Raw genomic sequence first — 22,469 nt, 5'->3', positions numbered from 1 at the left:
ATGAAAGAACTTTTTGGGATGGTGGAAGTAATTCTACTTCAACTGTGGGGTGGTTACACACTGTAAGTTTGTCAAAATTCCTATACTTGGGGCCAGATAATAACACAGTAGTAGCACAAATGGAGCCACACAAGAAGGTCCTGGTTTATTTCTCAGGGCCTCCCTGTACACTCCTGGTACATCTGAGTGCCTGTGATCTAGGCTGGCGAGGCTGGAACCACGGTAAACCATGGGGGTTCCAGCATCTTAACCAACTTACCACCTGCGGATCCAAAAGAGTTTTTTTTTTTTCTGAGAGGCTTTTGCTATAGGGCATATGCGCTCGCCAGAAAGACAGAGACAGAGAGACAGAAAGCAGGAAATCACCCTCCAGGGAGGATGACCATGCCACAATCCCTTCTCCTCCATTCTCCTCTCGGGATCTTGGGCACACACGCACATGGACCCAGCGTGAGTTTAAACCACTGGGTCCGAGACTTGAACTGCAGTCAACTACATGGGAGTCCAGCAACATAGCCATTACACCAACTACTAGTTCCCCGAAAGAGTTCTTCTAAAGAGAATTTGGTATACAATTTTAAAAATCATGTATCATTTCTGAATATACAGAAAAAGAAAAACATGGGACCAGGCAGATGGCTTAGAGGTTATGTCACTGGACTCCAAAATAGTCAACCAAAGTTCAAGTCCTGGACCTGGAGGTTTAAGAGTCATGCTAGGCGTGTGTGCATGCATGCCCCAAATCCTGAAAGAATGGAGGAGAAGGGATTGTGGTGTGGCCATCCCCCAGGGGGCTGATTTCTTGCTTTCCGTTTGTCTCTCAGGTGAGCACACACACCCCGTAGCAAAAATCTCTCTCAAAAAGAAAAAAAAACTTAACAAAATTAATTGATTGATGTTTTCCTAAAATGTTTTCTCTAACTCAACAACTTGATCACGTTGACTCAACATTAATGATGCCTTTGTCTTTTCACACATTAGGGTCCTTTGTGCCTCCAGCACCTTAGTGAGTCAGCATTCCTTACAGTAATTCAGGAAAAAAGAGAAAAGCCATTGGCTGTCAGTCTGGCTCTGTAAGCACGCAGAGGACACCTACCATTGACTCCTGCTGGAGGAATGCTGCTTATCTTGTCTGTGTGTCAGGACTGCCTGTCCCCCCCACCCCCGCCCGGGCACAGAAAACTAGAGGCTTATTTCCTGGAAAGTATGACAGAGGTCTCTAGCCAGGGGAACACTAGACAGAGGTAAGGGAGGGATCTGCTCTGAAACCTGAGGGAGATCAAGTAAAAACATGACTTCCCATTCTTCTCCCTGCAGGGAGCTGGGGTTCTGCCTAAGCCTCCAAGCGGAATATCTAACAGAGGGGGCAGGCAAAGGGAATCTCCAGGATAACAAATATACACTGACCTTAAAGGGCAAAAAATCCAGACGGGGCTGGCCCCAAAGCCCAGTGAAGAAGGGAGCTGGTTCCCACGTGGTCAATCACAGCTGGAAAACACACTGGGCATGTGTGTTTCTGTGTGCCCCAAATCCCGATGGGATGGAAAAATGGAGAGGAAGAGACTGGGGTGTGACCTTGTTCTACTGTGTGTGGCAGGAGTGCTTTTTCTCTGTTCCTCTCTGTCTCTCATACCACTATCAACAACAACAACAGCAACAAAAATGTAGATGAAGCAGATCATGAGGTTGTAAGGAGAGATCCCTTAAGGAAGATAAAACTGATAGTGTATCTGAGTATATCAAGAAAAAATTTAGACAACCAGAGAAACAAATTATTTGAATAACTGACAAGTACACAAAAAAAACTAAGCATATAAAAAAACATGGCAATTATAATTAGTAACACTAAAGAAAAATTTGAAATTATATAGGAAATGAAAAGTAATCACAGTATATTACATGACTCAGCTGTAAATAGTACATACTTGGTCATGATAATGTAAAACTAAATATTAGTGGGACCAGCAGTTGGCGTAATGGCTATGTCGCTGGACAGTTCAAGCCCCAGGTCCTATGATTTAAACTCACGCAGGGCACCTGTGCATGTGTGCCCAAGATCCTGAGAGGAGAATGGAGGAGAAGGGATTGCGGCGTGGTCATCTCCCCAGGGGCTGATTTCTCGCTTTCTGTCTCTCTCTGTCTTTCTGGTGAGTGCACGCTCCCTATATAGCAAAAAAAAAAAAAAAAACAAAAAAAAAACCTCTAAAAAAAAAAAAAAAAAGTATATTTCTCGGGGCTGGAAGGTGGCATGGTGGTTAACATGCTAGACTCCCACATGGCCAACCATGGTTTGGGACCCAGACCTGGAGGCTTGCTTTCCTACTTTCCTTTTCTCTTTCTTTGTCTGTCTCTAGACAAATTAAACAAATACTAATGATGATAATAAATGAAATAAAATAATTCTTTAAAAACAGTATATTTCTCTACATTTACTTGTACTATTACATGGACTTTGGATTATAGTTTCAGAAGTTTGAAGTGACGTAGAAAGTTTACATCTTTTTTTTTGGGGGGGGGGAGAGATTATTGCTTTAGCGTGTGTGCGCTTGGCAGAGAGATAGACAGGGTAACTCACTTAACATTCAGGACCAGTAGAGGGCGTAATGGTTACATCACTGGACTCCCACATAGTCAACTGCAGCTCGAACCCAGATCCAGCAGCTTAAAACACACTGGGCTGGGTGCATGTGCGTGCATGCCCAAAATCCCAACAGAAGAAAGGAGAAGCGATTGTGGAATGGTCATCCCCCCCGGGGAGGGGTGATTTCTTGCTTTCTGTCACTTGGTCTCCCTGGCAAGTACATGCGCCTGTAACAAAAATCTCTCACTCTTTCTTTCTTTCTTTCTTTGAGAAGTTTTCACTATAAGGCGCGTGCGCTTGCCAGACAGACAGAGAGAGACAGAGAGACAGAAAGCGAGAAATCACCCCCCAGGGGGGATGGTCACGCCGCAATCCCTTCTCCTCCATTCTCCTCCTGGGATCTTGGGCACGCACGCACACACGCCAGGTGTGAGTTCTAAGCCACCGGGTCCGGGACGTGAACCGCGGTCGACTACATGGGAATCCAGCGACATAGCCATTACGCTAACTGCTGGTTCCCTCTCACTCTTAAAAAAAAAAAATGAAAGAAAGAAGTTACTATGGAGCCAGCAGGTGATATGGCGGTTGAGGTGCTGGACTCTCACATGGCTGACCACAGTTCAAGTCTTGGACCTGGCAACTTGCTTTCTTACTCTTCCTCCCTCTCACTCCTTGTCTCTCTCTGGTCATACTGAATAATAAATAAAATAAAATAAATAATTCTTTAAAAAAATACAAAATAAATAAAAGTAATTATTACACATTCACCTTTCACTGGGCCACCGTTCCGGGTTCCAAAGACATATTACTAAACAAATTCCTGACCTAATGCTAGTCCCATAGCATAGAGAACTGTATCCTGTGGCCAGTTAAAATTCAAATCCCAAACCCTGTGGCTTAAAAAACATGTTGGGTGAGGGACCAGCAGTTAGCATAATGGCTATGTCGCTGGACTCCCATGTAGTCGACCGCCATTCATGTCCCGGACCCGGTGGCTTAAACTCATGCCAGGGGCGTGTGCGTGCATGCCTAAGATCCCGAGAAGAGAGTGGAGGAGAAGGGATTGCAGCGTGGCCATCCCCACTGGGGGATGATTTCTTGCTTTCTGTCTCTCTGTCTCTCTCTGTCTGTCTGGCGAGTGCATCCTAAAGCAAAAAAACCTCTTCAAAAAAAAAAAATATGTTGGGTGGGGCTGGCAGGTACTATGGTGGTTAAGGCACTAGATTCCCACATGGCTGATAATGGTTCAAGTCCCAGACCTGTTGGCTTGCTTTCTCACTCCTCCCCCCCTTGTCTGATCAAACTGGAAAATAGTAATAACAATAATAAATAAACTTAAATAATTCTTTGAAAAAATAATAGGTACAGAGAATATCAACCAAATAGTGTAATTATTAATTATTAACAACTCTAGGAGAAAAAAATGAATTATACATGAAATAAAATATGATCTGTGTGCACAGTACATGGCTCAACTATGGAATAACATTTACATAGCAAAAGTAATACAAGCATTGAAGACTGATCTAGCCCACAAGTACGGTGGAACTTTATCTGGAAAGAGGAGAGACAAATGTATGCTCGCTTGCAAGTCCACTCGTGTGTAGGTGGGTGCAGAGAAGTATAAGGAGACTCAGTCCTCAATTTTTCACATTAGGAAGGCAATAAATAGTATCTAAAACTGGAAACTAAAAAAAATGACAGACAAGAAAAATATTGAGAAATATGGAGGCAAATTTCAGAAAGAACATCTAAAAATCCCCACAGCGCAGGGGTTCAATCCTATATATAGAAAGCTGGGTCCTGGGCCAGCTTGGTGGCCTGTTAGTTAGGCAGCTGGGTCCCACATGGCCAACAGTGTGGCTCAAGTCCTGGATTTGGTGGCTTGAGAAACATACCAGAAACGTGTGTACACAAGTACAAAATCCCAAAACGGAGACCTGCAGTTGGCGTAATGGCTATGTTACTGGACTCCCATGTAGTTGACTGCAGTTCAAGTTCTGGACCTGGTAACTTAAACTCATGCCGGACACGTGAGCATACATGCCCAAGATCCCGAGAGGAGAATGGAGGAGAAGGGATTGTGACGTGGCCATGCCCCCTGGGGGGTGATTTCTTGCTTTCTGTCTGTCTGTCTCTCTCTGTCTTTCTGGTGAGCGCACGTGCCCTGTAGCAAAAATCTTTCTAAGAAAGAAAGAAAATTCCAAAGTTGGGAGTGATGGAGAAGGGACTGCCCTCTAACAAAGCAAACAAACAAAGGATGGTCATTTATGGCCCACAGCAGTTTGAGTCCTGGCCCTGCCAACTAGGAAAACATGCTGGGTGTAGTATGCGTATCCAAAATCCTGATGGCATAGAGAAGTGATGGGGAGGGAACTGTTTTCTTTGTTCTAAATTCACGTAGGACAATTACTTGACATTTTGAAAGAATGGAGATGCAATTTACCTATAGTGCAGTAAATAGATTTAAGTATACATCAAATGAATTTTGATACCTTGATTTTTGAAACTATGTTCATATGTTATTCTGATTACATTTTTTGAAACATTGGTCTAAAATGTTTTTCAGTAATAAAACTGAGAAGTGATTTTAAGAAGCCCTCCTGGGATGTCCTGGTGAGTTTCTGCAGGAGCCTCCTTGACCTAAAGAAGAGACCATTATTTAAACTGGCCCAAGCCAGTTTATATTGAGAGCTCCAGGGCAGGCATTTTTCCCAGCTTGCGGGCTGCATATTTTTAAAATACTCTTTACCTTCTTCCATTTTTGCATTAGAAATGAGCATCTGTCTCAAACGCTTGAGGAGGCCAGCCCAAGTAAATGTGCTATATGCCAGTGAATTCTCAGACATATGAGGAATGCTACGAACACTCAGCATCTTGAACTCAGGATGGGGAACTAAATTCTCCATTAAGTCTCCTGCAAAAAAAAAAAGAAAAAAGATTTGAAGTCATTTTTTTTATTCAACACTGTTGTTGTTGACCACACACAGCCATAATCTGATGGCTTTCCAGGCCACATACGTGTTTTCATCTAAGGACAGAACTGCTTGAACTTTAAAACATAAGTTAAATTTCCAAAACAACTTCCATTGCAGACTAGAACTTTGCTTCATTTTAACACTCATTTTAGCAAGGGTGAGAAAACAAAATTTACCAAAAAGGAAATAAGAATTGGGAAGATGAATTAACTAGAACTGTGAATGAAATGCTCAGCTAAGCCCCAGGAAAACAAAGTAAGTTTGAGAGCTGCTATCCTTTCTTGTCATTCTGTGTTTACTAAACATTCCTTGAGAAACAGCCTGAGATCTTTTATTATCTAGTTAAATGATAACTGAAACTTGTTAACATAAAGTCCTATAGGGGGGGTAGAAGGGAGAAACGAATAGTAATTTCTTTTTTTTTCCCCCAGAAAGATTTTTTTTATAGAACATGTGTGCTTGCTGGAGAGACAGAGAGAGACAGAAAGCGAGAAATCACCCCCAAGGCCACACTAGAATCCCTTTTACTCAATTCTAGGGAATTTGGACACACACACACACACACACACACACACACACAAGTGAGGCTTAAAACTCACACTAGGAGCGTGTGTGCGCACGTGTGTCCAAAATCCGGAGAGGAGAGGGGGATTGTGTCATGACCATACCCCCAAGGGTGTGATTTCTTTCTGTCTCTCTGGGGAGCCTATATACCCTATAGCAAAAGTCTCTATTCCAAAAAAAAAGAATGTGCCTATTTTTAGAAACTTGTGTTTGTAATGAAACAGAATTAAGGAGAAATCCAATTTATATTCACATCTGTCTTACATATTTATGGAAAATAGTATGAGGGGGGAGAAAGACATCAAGATAACATAAAATACAGATTTTATGATAATATTGAATACAAATTCATATCCTACTTCCTAATGAAAACAACAAATTTTGACACAAGTATCTAAATAACGCTGCCTAAATGACCTTATGCTTGTGGAGTTCCCTCTAACATGACATCCTTCTCTGTAGAATAGAGTTCTATTGCATAGTACGAGTGCACATAAAATAGTCAGCAAACAATTCCTGAGCACTAATACACGTATTATTAATGACTGCAACATGTTCTCTGCTCTAGCTTTCTTGTTCAACTTCTCTCATCTTAGCCATTCTTGGATGTCATGGAGATCCTAACTCATAGACCTCCTGCCCTCTCATCTAACAGTCTTACCTCTTTCTGCAAGAGTCTTGGGTCAGCTCCACTCCTCACATTCTGTCAAAGTTTGACTGTACAGAGTCACGCCACACCACATAGCAGACTGGGACTCTTCTGAATTCACAATGTCAAAACATCATACTAACGCCCACGTTCATATTTTAGGCTGACACAAATAACATTCAAGGGGACAAATACCTAGTGGGTTTCTTCTGTAGTGATGTGAGCCTCCAACAGAGTAAGTAGGTTGGAATACACTTCCCAGCTGATGTGCGAGGACTTGATTTATATCACTGAAGGAGATCTGCTTGATATTCTTTAGTTTTGCACAGATCTCATGGAGAGCATCATTTTCATGAATGAGGAGGGCGTCGGAAGATCGGTACAAGTGAGAAAGCGTCAAAATGGAGTTGTAGTTCTGAACAATAACCTGAAAAAAAGTGTCAGAGATGGAGGGGTGAAGAGGATAGAGAAAGATAGCAAGAGAACAATAGAGAGGCAGGACGTTAGTGAGAAACAGATATGGCTTATTACCTGTTGATGATGACATGTATAGTATTCTCAACTGGACTGGTCTGAGAAGTATTTCATGATGGGTAAAGTCTTTTTACAAGCAAAATGAGAAATAGTGATTGACTGTTTTAAAAAATAATTAGAATAATAATAATAATGATTGGGAAAAACATAGAAAAGATATTGAATGATGAACCGGGGAAATTAATGTCTCTGTATTGACTGACATGCATGGCATTCCCTTTTGAAAAAGCAATGTAATACACTGTAAAGTTCCATGTAATCCAATGTAATATAAAGATTATGATGATAATAAAAAAAAGTGTCAGAGATAAAAAAGGAAAAAAATAGTGGTTAAGAGTATAAGTTTTATTTAGTTATTTAAAAATTTGCCATGGGGTGCAAAAGCTCACCAGAGAGACAGAGAAAATGAGAAAGCACTCCCCGAGGTGACATTGCAATTTGTTCTCCTCCAGTATCCTCAGGATTTTGGGCACACACACACATGCACCTGGTATGTATTTCAAACCACTAAGTCTGGGACTTGAACCATGCAGTCAGCCATGTGGGATCCAGCTGCTTTAACTACCACTGGCTGGACTAAGAGTGCAGGTTTTATTTATTATGTATTTAATTTTCTTTCAAGAGACATCTTTGCTATAAGGTGCATGTGCTCACCAGAAAGACAGAAAGTAAGAAATCACCCCCTAGGGGGATGGCCACACCACAATCCCTTCTCCTCCATTCTCCTTTTAGTATTTTGGGCACGCACGCATGAGCACCCATAGTGAGTTTCTGTCTGCTGGGTCCAGGACTAGAACTGTGGGTGGCCATGTGGGAGTCCAGTGCCTTAACCACTATGCCACCTGCTGTCTCTGAGAACAGGTGTTACAGGCATCCTGCCTGGGTTCAAATCTTGGCTCTGCTGTTTACTAGCTGTATGACCTTGGTCAATTATTTAATCTCTATATGCCTCAGTTTATTCATTTGCAAAATGGGGATAACAGTTATATGGTTCCCCAGAGTTGTAAGGATTAAGGATATAATGGGAGAAAGAAAACAGAACAGTGCCTCATACATAGAATGGGCAAACAAACACTGGCTACGACTAGCATTCTTCCTATACTGGTTCCTCTAGTAATTTGTCTCACTTCTGTTCTGTTTTCCTACTAAGTTGATCAACAGGAAACTAGACTATATAGAAATTTTCACCCACTGGAAATAAATTAAAATTATCTGAAAGTTGACAATGGCACCAGGAACCCCAACATTAGGTCAAGGTCCCTTCTTTATACACTGTAGTCAGAGTGATGAACCCAGTATAAATTCCTGAAAAGAGAAGCACAGTCACCATCTTTGGGGATTTTGAAAAATAAGAATACTTCACTTGTTTGGAAGTTTAAGCAAAGTCAAATGACTTGTTCATGAAAGCACCATATTGTATTCTTACTCCTGAAGCTATAATTGAACATTTTCAAGAAAAAGATGGAATTTTAACCTACATTGATAGCAAAGAATACAAAAACAAGGCTTTCAATTAATATGTGCATACCTCACCAGTTCCATAAGGCCATATAATCTGATTCATTTTCAAAGAGTTTGAGTACTGATCTTGTAAATTCTGTGTAATGAAGGCTCCTAGCCCCGATCCTGTGCCCCCAGCCATACTCATTATGATGAAAAATCCACTCAAAGAGTCACACTTCTCCACTTCCTTCTGGATTAAGTTCATTATTGATTCTTTATGCCTGGGTCCATGAACAGAGTAACTATGCAATGGTAAAAGAAACAAATATAAACACCTTTTGATTTAACCAGACACCTGCAATGCAGAGAAAAACACATAGGATAGAGAGGTCTTTTCAAAGTATGGAAATAAACTAACTCTTATGAAAGGTACAGGTACACTGACTGACTTATTTATTTATTTATTTATCTGCTATAGGACATGTGTGCTCACCAGAGACACAGAGAGAAAAAGTTAAAAATCTCTACCTAAGGGGAATGGCCACACCACAGTCCCTTCTCCTTCATTCTCCTCCTGGGATTTTGGGCATGCATGCACATGTGTCTGATGTGATTTTCAAGTTGCTAGGTTCAGGACTCGAACTGTGTTTGGCCATGATGGAATCCTGCACTTTAACCACCATTATCACCTGCTGAACCCTCATCTGACAAAATTTAAATATAAAAGTCAAATATATTTAACAGATGAATACAACTACTCAGTGAATGAATTTATAGACTGTAGAAAGTTCTCTTTTATTGGTCATCTTTTAGCTAAGCTTTCAGATACCAGATAATTCTATAAGTTTATAGTACAACATAATAGTCAATATTCATAAAATAGTCTTTTAAAAATAATTTGATTTAACTTTATCTACTTACTTTAATTTGATTAGAGAGAGAGAAGGAAAGTGAGAAAGCAAGCCACCAGGTCCAGGACTCGAACTGCAGTTGGCCATGTGGTAGTCCAGCACCCTTAACCACCAAACCACCTACTGGCCCCTCATAAAATAGTCTCAAAGCAGTTATCAAACTTTGCTGTTGTGCCAAAAAATAAAAATAAAATAAAATAAAATCCCAAGATCCAGCCTTCATCCCAAAATAAATCAGAATCTCTGGAAGGAACCCTAGGTATTGAGAATTTCCAAAGAACCTCAGGAAATTATAATGTGTAGCAAAGACCTGCTGCCTTGTAGTATTCTGTATAACTGGAATTCCTGCTAGAAAAGGATATTATACTGATAGTAAGTTAGCTTGCAGCAGGACAGTGAAGAAGGTAGAAAACCCTGCTCTAACAGATTATTTCACCATTTCCTGTACCTGATGCATAGACACAGAGTTTGAGTATCATCAAATTCTAGCTTGTAAAACAGCAGTTTCAAGACTCTATGCTCCGTACATCAACTGTGCAGTTCCAACTACACTATTAACTATGTAGCTGCAATTGCATCATGTATCATGAGGAATCACTCTTACCCGTATGCCCAGTTGTTTCCAGAACCTTGTTTCTGACAAAAGTTTGCATGCTGGCTATATTTCCATTGGCCAGACTGGGCAGCCTTTGATAGTGTTTGATTGATAACTTTAGGTTCCATGTCAACAAGCACAGCACGGGCAATTGGAACTAGATAGGGAGAAAAAAAAAAAAAAAAGCCAAAAGAGAAAACTATTACATATAGCTTATTTGGGTAGCTCGGAACATAAACTTCTAGGTTCAAAAAAATAAAGAATTCAGGGATTAAGAGTGGAAAGATCTATCACATTGCATAGAAACCCATGGGGATGGCAGTAGATAGATACAGATGTTCGTAAAGCCCAGCATTTTGCTAAGTGTGAGGAGTCGATGTAGCTATAACAGTCACTACAGACATCTTGAGTGCTTATAATATGCCATGAATGGTGCGGGAAATACACAGATGAAGACGACATCAAACCAGCACTAAGAGGATACTCACTCTTGAGTAAGATTCAGGAAAGATAAGATACATGGACAATCACAGTACAACATGATATCCAAACTAAGGCAGCAGCATATTCTGAGGTATAAAATTCCATGGGCACAGCATGCAGGTCAGGATTGTGAGAGCACAGGGTGAAGATGGAGGAGGGAAAAGAAGTGAAGGAAAGCAGACAGGACTCAGTTCTTGAAAACTCTTTTTTTTTTTTTTTTGAGAGGTTTTTTCGCTATAGGGCGCGTGCGCTCGCCAGACAGACAGAGACAGAGAGACAGAAAGCAAGAAAGCACCGCCCAGGGGGGATGTTCACACCGCAATCCTTTCTCCTCCATTCTCCTCTCGGGATCTTGGACACACACGCACACACGCTGGGCATGAGTTTAAGCCACCGGGTCTGGGACGCAAACCGGGGTTGACTACGTGGGAGTCCAGCGACATAGCCATTACGCTAACTGCTGGTTCCCAGTTCTTGAAAACTCTTGTAGACAATGTTAAAAAAAAATTCGAATTTTTTTCTTTTAGGCAACGATAAACCACTGAAAATTTTGTTTTTTTTTAGTTTGCTGTAGGGTGTGTGCACTCACTGTGGGGGTAGAGAAAGTGGAAAAATGGGGCAGAGGAGTGAAAAAGCAACTGACCCCCTTGGGGGTTACACAAGCGCCCTATGTGTTTTTCAAGTTGCTGGATCTGGGGCTTGAATCATACACTCAGCCATGTGGGGTCCAACTGCCTTAACCACAAAGCCACTGACTAGCCCAACTACTAAAAATTTTCAAGCAGAAGAAAAATAGTTAGATCTCTCTCTCTCTTTATTTATTTCTTCTTCCACAAGAAAGAGAGAGAGGAGACAGGTAGTCCCATAGCGTCTTCACACCATGATCTATCTCCAGTCTCAGCTGGCCTGAAGCACAATCATAGGCTTGTACATACATGCACTGAGTATGCTCAGGGAGGTGCTGGGATGCAAATCCAAGACCATTCCCATATGGGTGCAGCTGTGTCACCACTGCACTACCTCCTGACCCCAGATGTCTTTCTTCTAGGCAGGGAAACTCAGAAGGAGGGTTTTAAAACAGTACAGGTGAGGGACCAGCAGTTAGCGTAATGGTTATGTTGCTGGCCTCCCACGTAGTCAACCGCAGTTTCCGTCCCGGACCCGGTGGCTTAAAACTCACGCCAGGCACATGTGCGTGCCCAAGATCCCGAGAGGAGAATGGAGGAGAAGGGACTGCGGTGTGGCCATGCCCCCTGGGGGGTGATTTCTCACTTTCTGTCTCTCTTTCTGTCTCTGTCTGTCTGGTGAGCGCACGTGCCCTATGGCAAAAACCTCTCAAAAAAATTAAAAATAAAAACAGTACAGGTGAGAAAGGGTAAGATCAGAATTAAGACAGTAACAGTGGGACCAGCAGTTAGCGTAATGGCTATGTCGCTGGACTCCCATGTAGTCAATCACGGTTCGCATCCCGGACCCGGTGGCTTAAAACTCATGCTGGGCGCGTGTGCATGCGTGCCCAAGATCCCGAGAGGAGAATGGAGGAGAAGGGATTGCGGCATGACCATCCCCCCGGGGGGTGATTTCTCGCTTTCTGTCTCTATGTCTCTCTCTGTCTGTCTGGCGAGCGCACACACCCTATAGCAAAAACCTCTCTGAAAAAAAAAAAGACAGTAACAGTGAAGATCAAAAAGAAAGAACAGTTGTTTTTTTTTAAAGAATGTTTTCTTTTTAACTTTATTTATTCATTTTAATTTGATCAGAAAGGGACAGAGTGAAAGCAAGACAGAGAGAGAAAGGAAAAGTGAGAAAGCAAGCTGCCAGGTCCAGGACTTGAACCACGGTCAGCCATGTGGGAGTCCAGCATCCTTAACCACCACGCCACCTGCCAGGCCCAAGAAAGAACAGTTTTAAGAATTATTCTAGAGGTAAAATATACAGATCTCAATGTTGACAGTATGCTAGCAGCGAGATGTTCACTTATGAATCTGCAGTTTAGAAGAAAGGCTGCACAGGAGATTTGAGAGTCGCCAGTGTTAAAAATATAGTAAACTATGTGTGACTAAAATTGTCACGGAGAACTATATAGTGAGGACAAAGGACAGCTTGAGATGTAGTTGCTGGAGAAGAAGAATTCAGAGAGCAGGAGTTTCAAGGAGGGGATTTTATAGTTAATATTATCAAATCTAGTAGTGAAGTTAAGTGAATTCAGAAAAGGTAGCAGTTGGATCCGATAATTAGGAGGTCACTGGAAACTTTTCCCAGTGTAGCTTCAGTGGTGGTGTGGGGCAGAAGCAAGATTATAGGTGGCTAAGCAGAGCTCTCTTGAGAATCTTGGATGAGAAGGCAAAAAGGAAGGACGAAGAAGGCTATAATCAAGAGATAAGTTTTGTTTGGTTGGTTTTATTGATTAATTGATTGATAGAGTGTATGTGTTTGCCAGGAAGCGACAGAGAGATAAAGGGAGAGGGAGAGAAGAAAGCACTCCCCATGAGAAATGGTCACTCTCCAATCCCTTCTCCCCCATTTCTCTCTCCCTTCCTGACTTTGGGCCCACACTTACACATGCTGGCATGTTTCTCAAGCTGTTAGGTCTGGGACTCAAACTGTGTGCTTGGCCACATAGAATCTGGCTGCCTTAACCATCAGGCCACAGAGCCAGCTCTATTTATTCAATCCGAAGTTTATTCACCTATCTCTTCCATGAATGAGAAAGAGACAGACAGAGCCCCTGATCGTCTTGATGTTGCAATCCACCAGCTAGCTCCAGATCATGGACAAGCATGTGTCTACCATACTCAGAGAAGTCTTAGAATTGAACCAGGAACCTTTCTACATAGGACTGTCTCACACAGCATCATGTGCTACTGCTGTACCAGCTTCTGTTACCTGTTAAGATTCAGATTGGTAAGATTGAAGCATGCTCATGTGTTGAGAGGATGATGCCACTGGAGAGGCAAAGGTTTTTAACACAGAAACAGCCAAGAGCAGTCACTCCCCAGTAGTTGGAGGAGATGGGGTTCAAATATCATCTGGAGGGCCTGCCCTTGAAGAGGCTCGTTATGTAAGAGGAAAGGAAGGGACTGTGCTTCACACATACCTCCATTTTCCTCCTCACTGAAGAATCTTTCTTTACAAGACGCTTGATAGGCTTCATTCTCTCTCTTAGAGCAGAGTCCCTGGGAACAGTGTGAGTCTCTAAATAAAGCATCAAACACTTCAAAACCTATCTGATTGCCACACTGACCAAGTTGCACCGTTATAACTGACATGTTGAGCCACAAACTAGGCCTATTCTCTCAAAAATGTGAACAACCTGCAATAGGAATAAAAAAAGTTTTGAGAACCACTACATTATTAATAAGAACAAATAAAATCCCATAAATAATAATTATACATCAATAAAAATAATTTCAAAATGCCATATATGTAGATACCATTTTAGATGAAATAGGTACATTATCTAAGGAGTCAGTCACTCAGAGAAGTTCTACTCTACATGATTTGGAGACTGGTGATTTACTACACCCAAATCCAGTCATACACAGCTCAATAGTTGACAAAGCCTGATCTGTACTATTTTCCTAAACTTGGATTTATTGTAAAACAAAACAAAAGTAGTAGCGGAAGAAATAACTAGTACACACGTGACACCATCTTTTTTGGAGAGATTTTCGCCATAGGGCACATGCGGTAGCCAGCCAGACAGAAAGAGCCAGAGAGACAGAAAGTGAGAAATCACCCCCCAGGGTGGATGGCCACGCCACAATCCCTTCTCCATTCTCCTCTCGGGATCTTGGGCATGCACGCACATGCACCCGGCGTGAGTTTTAAGTCACCAGGTCCGGGACGCGAACTGCGGTCGACTGCGTGGGGGGGTCCAGCGACATAGCCATTACGCTAACTGCTGGTCCCCACATGTGACACCATTTAACCCAGAACACAAATGTTAGCTCAACAATCTTACTTTTGATTAATATTAATTTTCTCTCTCTACTAACCACCTTTCTTATTTATTTATTTATTTTTTTGGAGAGGTTTTTGCTACAGGGTATGTGCGCTCGCCAGACTGAGAGAAACAGAGAGACAGGAAGCAGGAAATCACCCCCCAGGGGGGATGGCCACACCACAATCCCTCCTCCATTCTCCTCTCGGGATCTTCGGCACGCACGCACATGCACCCGGGGGGAGTTTTAAGCCACTGGGTCCAAGACTCGAACCGCGGCCGACTACGTGGGAGTCCAGCGACATAGCCATTACGCTAACTGCTGGTCCCATCTACTAACCACCTTTCTGTCATAATAGCAATAGTTAAGACAGCGAGGATAGTGAGAAAGATGGAATTTGGAGAAAAAGGACCATATAAAATATTAGAGCAGGTCTTCATTATTATTATAATTTTTGCTATAGGGTGCATGTGCTCCTGGGAGACAGAGACACAGAGAGAGAGACAGAGACAGAGAGAGAGAGAAGGGGGCTGGAAGGTGGCGTGGAGGTTAAGAGTGCTGGATTCCCACATGGCAGACCACGGTTTGAGTCCCAGACCTGGTGGCTTTCTTTTTCACTTTCCCTTTTTCTCTCCTCCTGTCTCTCTCTGATCAAATTAAATAATAATAACAAATGGAATTAAATGAATACATATTTTTTAAAAAGTGGGGGCCATATAGGATCCAGCTGCTCTAACCTCCATGCCATCTGCTGGCCCCAAGTCGTCGTCATTATTTTTAACAACGAAAAGAAACAAATTTTGATAATGACCTCACCTCAGATCTGTGTAGCACTGGATATGGGCAGTGGGTGGTGAACTAGATTCCGTTCTTGTAATTTCAAACCTTCACGGTAGCTATTATTATCCTCATTCTACAGACAAAGAAACTGAGTCTTTGACATATTGTGGGAGACCATCGAACTACTATCTTAAATATCAAAGCCAAGACTCTCTTTCCTTACTGGACCCAGAGGCTCCCCACTAACCCACTTACTGACAGCCTTCGTATTAGCCGCGTCTTTCCTGTTCAAACTTCAGAGGACCAACCCTCTCACTATGCGCATGCTCACTTTCAACACTAAAAAGCTACGGAGAACGAATGCGCATGCTCCACAGACGGCGCGTTTTGTTGTGTGAGTGTGTTTTTTCCCCCTCTATTCAGATAGTTACTTACGCATGTTCAATTTCAATTTATCAACTTCAGATATGGTACGCATGCTCACTGTCCACCAAACGCTTTAGCTGACGATACGCATGCTCCAGCCTCCTCGAGCGGCTTCGGCTAGTGTTTTGCGCATGTTTCTGCCAGTACCTGGAGCCAGGCCATAGTTCTGCGCATGTCCACTACCCACGGTTTGGCTTCATGTTACACTGTACGCATGCTCCAGCCCCGAACCTGAGAAACCAGTCCAGGGCCTAGGCGCAGACGCACTGAGTCCAAGCAGCCGGTGATGGCGGCGTCGGCGGCGGTGCCTGCGGCGGGTCCGGGCCCATGAGGCGACGACGGAGGCGGGACGGCCTTTACTCAGCGCCGGACTTCCAAGACAGGGAAGCTGAGGACATGGCAGGAGTGTTTGACATAGACTTGGATCAGCCAGAGGACGCGGGCTCTGAGGATGAGCTGGAGGAGGGGGTGAGGCCCGGGGTCCCGGGGGGGCCCGAGGTGACAGGGCCAGGGCGGCGGCGCGGCCCCAGGAAGCCCGGTGTGTCCTAGAGCGCTGAGACCCAGGGGGGCGCGGGTAGTCTCTTGGAAGAGCTGAGGCGCCGCGCGGCCCGAGGCGGGGGAGCAGACGAGGCGGACCTGGCCCTAGGTGTGAGGCCTCTGCGGGGCTCACAGGTGCAGGTCGCGCCCTTAGCCCCAGATCAGCTCAGCCCCAGGCAGCCTGAAGAGGGAAGGAGAACGGGCGCGTGGTCGATTCCTCGAGCTGTTGGCGGGACACGGGTGGTGTGAGCGCGTGTTGGGGAGAGGAGGGCTGCGCTTGCTAGGTGTTCCGTAGGTGCAGGTGAAGAGCGGAAGGGTTTCCCTTCAAGTGTAAGATTTCAAGTATTCAGTCTTAGGACCTCCCACAACCACCTCTCTTTTTGGCCTGTCGCTTCTCTCCTAGGAAGCGCTCAGCTGTTAGAAGTGACAGCTGAAAACTTCTGTCGGGAGTAGCACTGCCGCTGCTGTTACAACCACCAGGAGTTTTATTTCGGGAGCAAGGGGGCTCTGCTGCATCTTCCAGGGTTTGTTTGTTTGCTTTTTTTTTTTTTTAACCCCCTTCCGTGTGATTTTTTTTTTAAAGCATTTATAACGACACACGGCCTTTGTAACTTTCACCAAGTTGAAGATGTCAATATTTTTAAAGAATAATTTATGTAATTTTGGGGTGGGAAAAAACCACTGTTGACAGCTGTGATTTGGCTTGCCAAAAATAAATTGCTTGAACGAAGACTTGTGAATGGTGGTGTGAGGGCTTTTCTTGCTGTAATTTAGGGTGCTAAATTTAGAAATGTTTTTCCTAATGTACAGCTTGGTTTTACCTTTGCTGTCTTATTGGTTTATTACACATTGTGGAATATAATAATTTCTTTTTCAAGATTAATTTATTGAAATATCACAAATTGCAACTGTAGCTCTAGAATGGTGTTGTCCATAAATCACTGTTTTTGGACAAATGATCATCACTGATAACCTCATGATAATATAGATTGTAAATTGCATTGTCTAGATGAGAACATGGTTTAATGACTGATGTCACATGTTTGCTCTAACCCCATAGGGCTTCCCTTCCCTTCCTTCACCCTCAGTTTTGCTCCTCTGGCAAATGAATATGTAATGTTGTTGACAAAAAATTGAGATGCTCTTTATAAAGAACTCTGAACACATAAGAAACTAAGTGGGCTGGGGCCAGCAGGTGGTATGGTGGTTGAGGCGTTAGACTCCCAGTGGTGGTGGACCACGGGTGAGTCCCAACCCAGCGACTTCAAACTCACACGGGGCGTGTGGGCACATGCACGTCTGTGCGTGTGCCCAAAATCCTGAGAGGAGAATGGAGGGGAAAGGATTGCAGCGTGGCCATACTCCTTGAGGAGTGATTTCTCACTTTCTGTCTCTCTGGGCTAGCACAAGCCCTCTACAGCAAAAAAATCTCTCAAAAAATAAAAATCTCTCTAAAAAAACAAAAAAATGAAATGTGCTAAAATAATACTGCACTTTTCATTATCAAATGAGACTGAATCAAAATCACACAGTTTAGAAGATGGATATTGAGGTGTGTTTATTCTTTTTAAGATTTTTGCCATAGGGCGCTTTGTGTGTGCTTGCCAGAGAGAGACAGTGAGAAGGAAAGAGAGAAATTACCCCTCCAGGGTGGATGGCCATGCCCTAATTCCTTCTTCTCCATTCTTCTCTTGGGATTTTGAGCACACAAACATACATGTGCACACACATGCCCCACGTGATTTTCAAGTCACTAGGTTTGGGACTTGAACCAGGTCCTAGACTTGAACCATAGTCGGCCATATGGGAGGATAGCGCCTTAACCACTACGCCACTTGCTGGCCTGGAGGTGTGTGTTTTCCTATGGCATTCCAGATCCCTCTTAATTGACTGTAAGGTTACACTATATACACTTTGAAACAAATACAAGATTACTTTCATTACAGACATACTCTTGCTTATAACATGGATTCCATATGGCAGAGGCTTTGGAGCCAGATAGAGGAGAAAACTGGATAGGAAGGGTGTTTTATATCTTAGTTGAACTGATAAATTTTCAGACTATGGGTTTATCCTCCTTTGAAAATGCAATACTGTATTAAGATCACTGTTATGAACTGGGACCTTGTTTTTCTTTTTACTTTCTTGTTGTGTTTCAGAAACAGGTGTTCCAGTTTTTCCCTACTCCTCAGCTTTTGTTTCGCTGGGTACAAGAATACAAGAAAGTGAAATTTTGAGAGGGTCTTAGGAGGAAGCCAGAGAAATTGTTGAAAATAGGAAAGACAAAAATGTGGCCACAACCTTTGGGAGAGGAGATTTGAGGATAGAGCAGAGGTAATTGAAGAAAATTTTGAGGAAGAGTGGTCACTAAAATATATTTTAGCAATCTTCTGGGAGTTGAATTTCTTCTGAGCTGAATTTTATTTTAAATATTTATTTTTATGTATTCATTCATTTATCTTAATTTGACCAGAGAGAGAGAGAGAAAGTGAGAAAGCAAGCCACCAGGTCTGGGACTTGAACCATGGTTGGCCATATGGAAGTGTCCAGTCCTTAACCACCACAGCACCTGCTGGTCCCATCTTTTTTTTTTTTAAAGAATTATTTTATTTAACTTTATTTATTTACTTATCTTAATTTGACCAGAGAGGGAGAGAGAGAAAGTGAGAAAGCAAACTGCCTGGTCTGGGACTTGAACCATGGCCGGCCATGTGGAAGTCCAGCACCCTTAATCACCATGCCACCTGCTGCCCCCCTCCCCCCAGCATGCTTCTCATAGGTTTCTCAAGGTGAAGAGTCGAGTGGGATTGGGTGAGATTAGGTAGGCAACCTAAGGAAATTCGGTGACATTCAGTTTACTTAGAAATTAAAAGCAGTTCTGAAAATTTTGAGAACTTTAGATTTATAGACTCTTCTAATATTATCTGTTTGTGAATTTATTACCTTTAATTCATTAGACAAATTTCCATTTAAAAAAATATTTATTTATTTAATTCCACTTCTTATTACTTTTTTAAAATTGGACCAGACGGAGACAGAAACAGAGAGAAAGGGAAAGGGAGAAAGGAAGCTGGGCCTCGAACTGCAGTCGGCCATACGGGAATCCAGTGCCTTTAACCACAACACCATCTACCAGCCCCATTAGATTTCTTAAACATGGGTGCATATCAGAGTAGCCTTACTTCTTTATTTTATAGTAAGGGGGAAACTGAGGCACAGGCCAGTAAGGGTAGCTCAAGATTACAGGGTGGTGGTATCTTCTGACTCAGTTCAGCAACCTTCTTTACAGAGATTCTTCATTGCATTTACTAGTCTTGTTGCTAATGCAGCTGTGGTGTGTCAAAAGTAAATTCAAATCCCTTTGGCCATACTCACTGACTGTGTGACCTAGAGTAAATTGCTTAATCTCTGCTACTTTTTTCTTCTCTGAAAACTAGAGTTACATGAAGTAAAGTATATAAAGTACTCTCAAAATATCTTGGCCTATTAAGCAGTTAGCTAGTTCACATAAATAAAGCTTGTCAGTGTTATTTATTGCCAAGGAACAAAACATTCACATTTACCTTCACCTCTGCCTATAGACTTAATAATACATGCAGTTAAATAAGAGATGCTATATATTTAAGATTGTAGTATCATGGTTTGTTTTCTTTTTTTAAAGAATTATTTATTTAATTTTATTTATGTATTCATTTATTTTAAATTGGCCATATAGAGAGAGAGAGAGAGAGAAAGAGAGAGAGAGAAAGAAAGTGGGAAAACAAGCCACCAGATCCGGGACTCAAACTGTGGTTGGCTATGTGGTTATGTCTAGCGCCTTAACCACCATGCCACCTGCTGGTCCCAGTATCATGATTTTAATTATGTTTTAAAAATCATTAACCCTTTTTAGAGGTATGTATCATTTTTGGTTTATTGTACTGCGTAAATCTGTGTTGGTAAATGTATTTGTTCACATAGCTTAGTTAATTCTTAAAAGAGTTAAAGATGAGAAAATTGAACTGACACATTTATGGTTGATTGTCTTCCACCTAACCGAAAAAAAAGACCCTTATTGAATTCTGCAGAGAAATATATGAGAATCTATAAAAGAGTTTCTTTGGGTCATGGGTATTCTGTTTGATTCACTGGAAATTGTATCATTTGGGGTAGGTAGTTGAAAATGAGGAAATGCTTTTGTACAGAGAATTTTATTAGATCGTGAAAATGTTGGAATCTTCTCTACTTTCTGTATTAAGACAGTAATATGGGCCAGCAGGTGGCAGGGTGGTTAAGGCACTGGATTCCCACAAAGCTGACTTGGTTTGAGTCCCGGACCTGGTGGGTCTCTCTCTCTCTCTGTTTCTCTCCCTAGTGAGTATATCTGCCCTGTAGCAAATTTAAAAGTTAGAATAATAGTGGTAAATAAAATTAAATACATTTTTTTTAAAGAGTAGTTGATGGCATAATGGTTATGTCGTCGTACTCCCACTTAGTTACCGCGATTAAAGTCTCTGACCTGACCCGGCAGCTTAAAACCCACACTGGTGCATGTGGATAAGTGCCCAAAATCCCCAGAGGAGAATGGATGAGAAGGGGTTGGAGTGTGGCCATTCCCCCTGGGGGGGTGATTTCTTGCTTTCTGTCTGTCTCTGGTGAGCAACAAAAGCACCCCAAAATCAAAAAAGCCCATAAAAAAAAAAAAAAAGAAAAAAGAAAATTATAATGTAAATTTTTAAATCTTTACTTTTTACATTACTGTTTTATTGTACAAGTTTAAGGTTGGGATTCAGATTTTCTTCTTTTTTTCTATTTTAAAAATTTGCTATAGAATGGGGCCAGCAGGTGGTATGATAGTTAAGGCTTTGGACTCCTACATGGCTGCTTGCAGTTCAAGTCCTGGACCTGGTGGCTTGCTTTTTCATTTTCCCTTCTCTCTCTCTCTGGTCAAATGAAAAATAATGATGATAATAAATAAAATTAAAATAATAAAATTAAATAAAATTTTTAAAACTGTTTGTTAATTTAGCTTTATTTATTTATCTATTTTATTGTATTTATTTATTTTAACTTGACCAGAGAGGGACAGAGTAAGAAAGAGAAAATGAGAAAGCAAACCCCTAGGTCTGGGACTTGAACTGTGGTCAGCTATGTGGGAGTTCAGCACATTTAATCACCACACCACCTCCTGGCTCTAAATTAAATAATTCTTTAAAAAATTTTTGCTAGAGGACTTGTGTACTTGCCATAGAGGGACAGAAAGAAGGTGAGAGGAAGTGAGAACTCCCTCCCCCCCCCAGGGGAGATGGCCACAATGCAGTCTCTTCTCCATTCTCCTCTTGGTTTGTTGGTCATGCACGCACACTTGCACATGTGTTCCATGTGTTTTTCAAGCATCCGGGTCTAGGACTCCAACTGCATAATCAGCCCTGTGGAATCTAGCACCTTAATCACCATGCCACTGCCTGAGCCAGGACTTTCTGTCAAGCAAAAAGCTTAAATTTTTTGAAGAACAGAGCCAGTAGAGTAGGTGTTTTCTCATTTTCCCTCTTGCTCTCTTTCCATCTGTCTCTGGTGAGTGCACGTACTCTTTTAAAAAAGTGTTAATGTGCTAACAGGTGCCGCGATAGTTAAGATGCTGGACTCCTACATGGCTGGCACAGTTTGAGTCCAAGACCCCATGGCCTGAAATTCACTCTGGATGTGTGTGCACGTATGCCCCAAATCCTAAGAGGATAATAGATAAGAAGGAATTTTAGCCCCCTCTGGGGACTAATATCTCACTTTCCCTCTCTCTGTATCTCTCTGCGGAGAGCACATGCCCTATGACCAAAAAACCTATAAGAAAGAAAGAAAAACAGTGTTAATATAGATAGTATGTACTTAAATATTCAAGATTATGAAATATTATAGGAAAAATTTCATTGTCAGTGCTTGCCTTATAATGCATACCATAAAGCAGCAGCTTATTTTTATTTATTTATTTATTTGCTATTGGGCACATGCACTCAAAAGAGACACAGAGAAAGTGAGAAAGCAACCCCTAGGAAGGTTGACCAAATTGG

General features: G+C 42.1%; 2 protein-coding genes across 10 annotated transcripts in view; one reads left to right on the top strand and one right to left on the bottom strand.

The window, feature by feature from the left end:
- Positions 1 to 16,058, bottom strand: part of TUBD1 (tubulin delta 1) — a 31,530-nt gene extending 15,472 nt beyond the window's left edge. The window contains exons 1-6 of one of the 5 annotated variants that reach the window (XM_006154607.3): positions 15,898 to 16,058; positions 13,836 to 14,051; positions 10,265 to 10,412; positions 8,835 to 9,051; positions 6,968 to 7,199; positions 5,334 to 5,498 (exon numbers count right to left, since the gene is read on the bottom strand). In XM_006154607.3, the coding sequence (XP_006154669.1) occupies positions 5,334 to 5,498; positions 6,968 to 7,199; positions 8,835 to 9,051; positions 10,265 to 10,412; positions 13,836 to 14,007 (934 nt within the window). In that variant the 5' untranslated portion in view covers positions 14,008 to 14,051; positions 15,898 to 16,058. Of the gene's footprint in view, positions 1 to 5,333; positions 5,499 to 6,967; positions 7,200 to 8,834; positions 9,052 to 10,264; positions 10,413 to 13,835; positions 14,052 to 15,498; positions 15,793 to 15,897 lie in introns of those variants that run through there. The other 4 variants (XM_006154608.3, XM_027774231.1, XM_006154609.3 and 1 more) reach the window with 4 other exon arrangements.
- An 89-nt stretch (positions 16,059 to 16,147) lies between these two features.
- The window catches only part of RPS6KB1 (ribosomal protein S6 kinase B1), a 67,511-nt gene continuing 61,189 nt past the window's right edge, over positions 16,148 to 22,469 (top strand). For 4 of the 5 annotated variants that reach the window (XM_006154603.3, XM_027774229.1, XM_006154601.3 and 1 more), the window contains exon 1: positions 16,148 to 16,356. In XM_006154603.3, coding sequence (XP_006154665.1) covers positions 16,216 to 16,356 — 141 coding nt within the window. In that variant the 5' untranslated portion in view covers positions 16,148 to 16,215. Of the gene's footprint in view, positions 16,357 to 16,831; positions 16,950 to 22,469 lie in introns of those variants that run through there. The other variant, XM_027774230.1, reaches the window with a different exon arrangement.

This window comes from Tupaia chinensis, unplaced genomic scaffold (genome assembly GCF_000334495.1).
Source record: "Tupaia chinensis unplaced genomic scaffold, TupChi_1.0 Scaffold000416_1, whole genome shotgun sequence".
In the NCBI taxonomy this organism is placed as follows: domain Eukaryota; kingdom Metazoa; phylum Chordata; class Mammalia; order Scandentia; family Tupaiidae; genus Tupaia; species Tupaia belangeri.
Note: the sequence above shows the minus strand (reverse complement) of the source record. Positions and strands in the feature narration are given on the sequence as shown.